We start from the raw sequence: 7,101 nt of genomic DNA, 5'->3' as shown, positions 1-7,101 counted from the left end.
GACCACTCCAGATAGGCCTGAAAGGATGAAGATAGTGTGGGGCTGTATCACCATGGAAACCCAGGGCTGCCTTGACTTTACTCCAGGGTCCTGTCTGCCCTCCTCTTACCTGCCCCATTTCCGTTTCCTGGAGGATGGAGGGATGCTGCAGCCAGTGCGGTAAAGCCCTGTGTCACTCGCCTGACAATGGTGGGAGCAGAAAGCTCACAGCCAGGCCCACCCTATGGACCAGGGTCAGTGCCAACACAGGACAGCATAGAGCCTGGTGGGAGAGGAGGGCCCAGAGGAGAGCTCGGGCAAACTGAGAAAGCACACACAGGTCTGGCTTTATCAACCCCCTGCCTATCCGCCCTCCTTGCCAAACCTCAGTGCTTCCCCTCCCCTAAGAGCGAGCATGTCCCCACATTGAATACTTCAATTTCCAAACTCATCAGCCATGACGCCGGGCTGGTCACTATCGCCTGTATTTTCTCTCCCTTCTTCCTCGTCACATTCTGTCTTTGCCAACCCCTTGCCTCCTCTGTTCATCTTGGTTGTACCCAGAGAGTCCGCACCCCCCTCGGGTTCTCCCTCTGCAGATGGGGAGTGAAGATACCAGGGAGGGATGGAAAGAGGGGACTCTCAGTGTGTGTGTGTGCGATCTAGTCCTCCCCTATAGCATATCTTTGGCCCAACTTCCCGGCCTTTTTGGGTCTCAGTGCTTGCCCTCTCTGGACTGAATGATCCATATTTATGGGAATGCTGCATTCACTACCACTTGTGACCGTCCTCTAGAAACCAGCAAGTCAAGCCATGTACCGCCTATTGTTTCACCAACAAGCCTCCTCAAACCCAGCATTTCCAAATGGGACTTGACTGCTTTGGACCCTAAACTCGGTCCCCACCTTTGCTGCCCTTCCATCAGAATGAATGTCAGGACTGTCCGCCAGGTGACCCAAACTAGAGCTGGAACCTGCTTTCTAGATTGTACCTGCGACTCCCCTAATCCCCATCCCCTTGCCCGTGAGTCCATCCTGGTGTTACACTGGTGTCATGCCCTGGTGTCACACCCCTGGCTAGTGTAGACATCGATTATCGTGTCAGGCCACCATCTCCTCATTGCAGGAGGCTTCAGTGCTGGTCTACCTAGGAGACCAGTCGGAGTGTCTGCCTATTAAGGGTTTTGGCTCATACTGCACTAAGGTACTCCAGTTGGCTCCAACTCACAGTGACGCTTTGCACAGCTGAACGAAAGCTTGGCTGTCCCGTGCCAGCCGCACAGCTGCTAGTTTGAGCTCATCCCTGCGGTCGCCGTGGCGAGTCACCTCCGGGAGCGTCTTCCCTGATTTCCCAGGCCCTCTACTTTACCAAGCACGATGGCCCTTCCCAGGGACTGGTCTCTCCTGATCCTGTGTCCGAAGTGTGCCACACCACATCTTGCCCTCCTCACTGCGAAGGAGCGCTCGGGCTGTGCTTCTTCCACCACAGGTGTGTCCGTGCTGCTGTACTGTTCTTCAAAGGCATCCGTTCTCTTGTCTGCCTGACTCATTGTCAGCTTTCATGAGAGGTGACTGAGAACATCATGGCTTGGGATGGTGGCACCCTAGTCTTCAAAGTGACAACGTTTTGCTCTTTAACACTTTAAAGAGATCTTGTGCAGCAGATTTGCCCAATGCAGAAAGACCTTTGAGATCTCCCTGCTTTTTCTTTTACATGTATTATTCATTGGGATATTACTTTCATATCATTCCATAGCTCAATCACATAAAGCAGAGTTGAGATTCCCCCCACAGTTTCCACACATACTTTTTCTTCATGGACACCTTGACATCGTCTCCCTTTTACCATACTCCACCGTCACCACGTCTATCTGACTGCCCCCCAAATCCTCATTCTACTTGCTGTCCCTAGAGGTTCATCAAACTTGGGCTTCATTTACCAAAAAACATATAACTTCAAGAGGATGACCCCCCCAATGGTATAACACCTCTGAGACACACCCTAATATGGACAAAATAAAACAGAATGTCCATCACAGATAAGATATTTATTAAGCTAATCTATATCTTAATGCAGCATATAGGCATTGATGTAGCAAGACCACGTTTGTCTGCTTACCAGCAGTTCAACACTCTTGGTACAACTGCGTAGACCTTTGAGTTCTTGACGGCTTCAGTGAACATTGTGGATCCAAGCAATTAAATGGCACCACCTAAACGATTGAATCAAACGGAATACCTTCAGAGCATCATGATTCAATTGTGTCTTCATTTACCTTGGCAGGATGCTACTCTTTTAGACCATATACTCTATACTCCATAGTTTAATCCATTGTACTTCCTCAGATGTAAGAAAATATGCCCTTCCATACATCTGACCCTTTAGACTTCGAATCCTTTCTTTCCAGAGGGCCCTCCCTGCTTTTCAGCATGAACACACTCTTACCATGGATTCTTGTTTTGGTTCATAGCATGTCAGAAGCCTGCCCTGGCTCTCCCGGGCAACCCCACATATTCGGTCATGCGGCTCCCACTGTATGTGAACATACAACTTTCAAAGCATGCATTACCTGCTATGATAGTCGCTGACAGGCCTGTCTCTCCTCTACCTGCCATATAGCATCTTTTTTCTTCTATGACTCCCATTGCCGAGCCATGCTCTGTGCATACGGACTCAGCACCTTAGTGCATGAGCAAGTGGATGGTGAATGGGTGGGTGAAAGGTTTGAAAGCTCAGCTGCTTTCCTACGAGAAGAAAGAAAGCTTCCCCAAAAAGGGACATCCCTCCGTCTTTTCTGGAAGCAGGATTGACTGAGGTGTGCAATTCCTGGCACAGCATGGGGATTGGGTAAAATGTAATTTCCCTTTCTCTTCACTTCCTAAAACTTTCCTTTCTTCTCACATGCAACCTTCTCCGGCCTGTAATTTGTGGACCCTGCTCCGTGTCACAGGATCCCTTGGCGGGGCAGTGAGCAAAGGCGGGAAGTTAAAACAGGACGGCTTCGAACACACTCACCATCCCAGGGGTTGTCCTTGCTTCTTTGGATGGCAAATCTGATCACGTTGTTCCCCTGGGGAAAATATTTTGATGACCTCCAAATGTTCCTAGAATGTAAACGTTTACAGTCTCAGAAACCCGCAGAGGCAGTTCTACTCTGTCCCGTGGAGTGGCTGTGAGGCGTAGCTAAGGAAAAGTTAGCAATCATGAAACTACACAAATCAGTGATGCTGAAGGTTTGGTCTTTAGAGACTCCCAATCTGAGGGGTGGGGGTCCATTGTTGTTGAGTGCTGCTGGTTCGGATGCGGCTCGTCAATGGCCCTGTGCGCAGCAGAACGACACCGCCCCTCCCTGTGCCTGCCTCACAACTCTTCTTGTGTCTGAGCCCTTTGTTGCAGCCCCTGGGCCCTTCCTTTTACTCAAGGGCTTTCCTCTGCTCACTGCCTCTCTATGTTACCAAGTGTCGTGTCCTTCCCCGGGGACTGGTCTCTCCTGACAACATGTCCGAGTTCGTGAGATGAGCTCCAAGGAGCATTCTGGCTATTCTTCTTCCAGGACAGACCTTTGGCCCTCCAGAGTACTCTCAACATTCTTCACCCACATTGCAGTTCAAGGGCATAGCTATTTCTTTGGTTTTCCTTAGTCAATGCCCAACTTTCACATGCGTATGAGGCGACTGAAAGTGCGATGACTTGGGTCAGGTGCACCCTAGTGCTCAAAGCAGCGCCCTTGCTCTTCAATACTTCAAGGAGGGTTTTTGCAACGAGATGTGCCATTTGCTCTCTTGACGGCTGCTTCCAGGGGTCTCGATGGTGGATCCAGCAAGAAGGAATCCTGGGCTCTGTCACTCTTTCCTCCCTTTATCATGATAGTACTTGATGGTCCAGTTGCCATCCTTGACCTTCATCAGCAAGTCCTTCAAGTCCTCCTTGCTTTCAGCCAGCGAGGCCCTGCCATCTGCATCTCTCAGGCTGTTCAAAAGACTTCCTTCAATCCTGATGCCACACGCTTCTTCATAGAAGCCAGCCTCCCTCTTTCCTTTTTGAATGTTTAGCTAAAAATTTCCAGCAGAGCTGGAAATTGAACTTGCCAACTAGGGATGTTTGTGCCGAGAGAGGGTAGGGCGAGGAGAGTCACACAGAAAAGCCAAGGCTGCATTGCATGAAAGAGAGTGTTGATCACGGCCAGCTGAGAGGTCCCAGGTGCCCTGTGGCCAGTCTTACCCTCTCCTTCACCTGCCCTGGGCTTGGGCAGCAGTGCCCGCCACTTCCCAGGGAATCCTCCCTATCACACATCCTATGTCTTCTCTGGTCTCAATTCCACCACTTACCCTTCTGTTTACTAGTAGACATCTGTTGCGAAACAACTGTGTAGAGGACAGGGCTGGGCTACTTGCTGGTTATAAAGTCCTCTCTAAGACGCAAGTGTGCCTTTCAAAGACAGACATTTGCTGGCACTCCGTTGCTGACTGATGTGGGCCCTGCCCTTTGTCATTTAGTGTGGCATTCCTTCCTAACAGCAGCCCTCCACTGCCTCCATCGACCGCTGAAGAACCAGAGTTTACGGAACTGACCCAGCGCCACATGGTAGTGCATGTCAGATCCCTGCTTCTCATCGGGATCGACTCCCCAAGAGCCCAGCACTTAGAAACTAGCCCTTCCCTACTTACCCTCCCCTTCAGGGTCCACTAGGAAAGAGAAGCCTAATGCATATTCACAACCCAAAGCAGATTTGCATACACATTGTCTCTGTGATAGAAAACTTGCAGAGGGTAGGAGAGGAACTGCTGGGGTGGAGGGCAGAAGGCAGAACAGGATGCCCCCAGAGGCCTCTAGGCAGGGCAGGGTGTCTGACAGGGGGAAGAGCAAGAGTGGTAGAGGGTGACAGGGACGTGAAGGTGGAGTCTGACCTCCTTCGAAGGTCATGACCCTTAGCCACAAGGATCAACATTTTGCTGAGTGATTTCTATGACGTTTCGGTGAGACCTGTGCTGCCCAGAACAATCTTCTGTGGTCAGTGGTTTAGACGCCAGACTGCATCCAATGTTCCTTGGGGTCACGCTGAGCCTCGCAGCTCCATTTCTTGATTCTGCTGGCCCAGCTCCGGCTGCCTGACCTGACTCATTTTCTCTGCTCTCTCACAGCTCCTGCAGGAGGCCACCATGAGCTCCCTCTGGTGCTCAGGGACTGGTGATGTCATTGAGGACTGGTGTCGCTGTGACTCCACCGCGTTTGGTGCTGACGGACTCCCCACCTGTGCTCCTCTCCCACAGCCTGTGTAGGACGCCCTTTCTCTCCTCTCTCTCAAGCAGCTGTAGCTCAGCATCAGCCTCTTGCTGTGAGCAAGTGGACGGGGCTCAGGGACTAAAGGAGGAAGATGGCATAGCTCCTGCCTGCCTTCGGGGTGCTTTCAGTCTACGCGAGCAGGCAGGCAGCTGCCAGAGCAGAAGGACTGCCTTGACAAGTGCCAGACAATAGCAATCAGTGTCATTCGTGATGACCTGATGGTGCAGGTAGAACCGCCCCTGTATCACCTTAGCCCATGGAGCAGCAGCAGTTTCAAGCCCCTGGTGTGGTTGTCAGGCCAACATGAGACCACTACCCCACCAGGGCGCCTGTGATAAGCGCAATTGGAAGCATTTAACGCAGTGGTTCTCAACCTTCCTAATGCCATGACCCTTGAATACAGTTCCTCGTGTGGTGGTGACCCCCAACCATAAAATTATTTTCATTGCTACTTCATCACTGTCATTTTGCTACTGTGATGAATTGGGTGACCCCTGTGAAAGGGTTGTTTGACCCCCAAAGGGCCCGAGACCCAGAGGTTGAGAACCTTTGATTAAAAGAAAATGTGAATGCTGAGTTGGGGGTTGGGGTGGGGGTGGGGCATCAAGCCTGAAGCTTGGAGGTGGGGATGGTCTCAGGGAGGAGATGGCACGGGAATACCTCCTTGGAGATGGAGACGCCTCAGCAGATGCGGTTGGGAAGTGAGGAAAGAAGAGGATGCAATCTTGACTAAAGAAGATGGCTAGGAGGCAGCGTGAAGACAGTCCTGGTGCGTGGAGGAAGTTAGGGAGCTCCAATGTCCCCCCTCCACCCAGACACGTAACCTCTTACTGCACACTTCCCATGGGCCAGGCTCGGTGCTCAGCAGGCAGATGCCAGGTGAAGGTCGCCAGACACTCAGGGCTACAACCGGGAAGGAATTCTTGCAACCGACACCCTGATTGGGATGGAGACCCTGGAACTGGAGGGACGGAATGTCGGTTCCTGAAGCCACCCGTTTGAAGGGTTATGTTACGGAAGCACTAGGCAGCAGAGAGAGGTGGAGTCAACACATTCCCCAAGGTCACAGAGCAGCAAGCAGTGTGAGGACTAAGAGACCATGTCCTTAGCCATTAGTCTCTAGATAGCATAAGAGAAGTTTTGGGGGGGGTACAACCGACTGCTTAGTGACTGAATGTGGGGAAGAGGAAGAAGGAGACACTTAGAATGGCCTTACAACTTCTGCTCTGGGTGCTTGGCAGATGGCGATGCCACCATGGGGAAAAGCGGCATTTGTGGAGAAGCAGCTTGAGGAGACCTGGTAGTACGGGCTGAGGGAGCTTTCCAGTGGCCGGGGGAGAGAGAACCTGGAGCTCAGCTGAAAAATGAAGAAGATGTGAATACTTGAGAGGAGACGATTTCAGTCAACCCCAAAGAGACAATGGGTGGAGCCACAGTGACAGGAAAAGATATTCCAGAACAAGTGTAGCCTGGGGAGACCAGAGGGCTGTGTGAGCACTAGGGGGTATCTGCATTTGAGGGGTGAGTACATGGTTGAGAATGGATGTATCCCATTTTCTTGCCTTCAGGGGAAAGCAGAGCAGAACTGGCTGAACTGATTTTTAGTCCCAAAGGGCCAGGGCCCAAGGCAGAAACTCCTTTTAGCTTCTAATATGCATCTGGCTAGGATTGGCGACAGAGCCAGGGAAATGCTGTGTCTGATTAAGGGAGCTGGAAAGACAAGCTCGAGGACAGAGAACCCACAGATGGCAAGGAAAACAAGCCTGAAGGGCGCTCAGAGCCTGGGCTACCAGGAGGAGCAGTGCAGCAGGAGCAAGAGAGCTCAGAAGGAAACCGGCC

At 51.6% G+C, this 7,101-nt stretch overlaps 1 protein-coding gene across 1 annotated transcript in view; it reads left to right on the top strand.

Moving 5' to 3' along the window:
* ASTN1 (astrotactin 1) overlaps positions 1 to 7,101 on the top strand; it is a 402,092-nt gene that overhangs the window by 360,587 nt on the left and 34,404 nt on the right. The window contains exon 18 of the mRNA XM_004706713.3: positions 5,121 to 5,254. Within this exon, the coding sequence (XP_004706770.1) occupies positions 5,121 to 5,254 (134 nt within the window). The remainder of the gene's footprint in view (positions 1 to 5,120; positions 5,255 to 7,101) is intronic.

Source organism: Echinops telfairi, unplaced genomic scaffold, assembly GCF_000313985.2.
Source record: "Echinops telfairi isolate 266 unplaced genomic scaffold, ASM31398v2 ScPeMD7_7424;HRSCAF=8462, whole genome shotgun sequence".
Classification (NCBI taxonomy): domain Eukaryota; kingdom Metazoa; phylum Chordata; class Mammalia; order Afrosoricida; family Tenrecidae; genus Echinops; species Echinops telfairi.
Note: the sequence above shows the minus strand (reverse complement) of the source record. Positions and strands in the feature narration are given on the sequence as shown.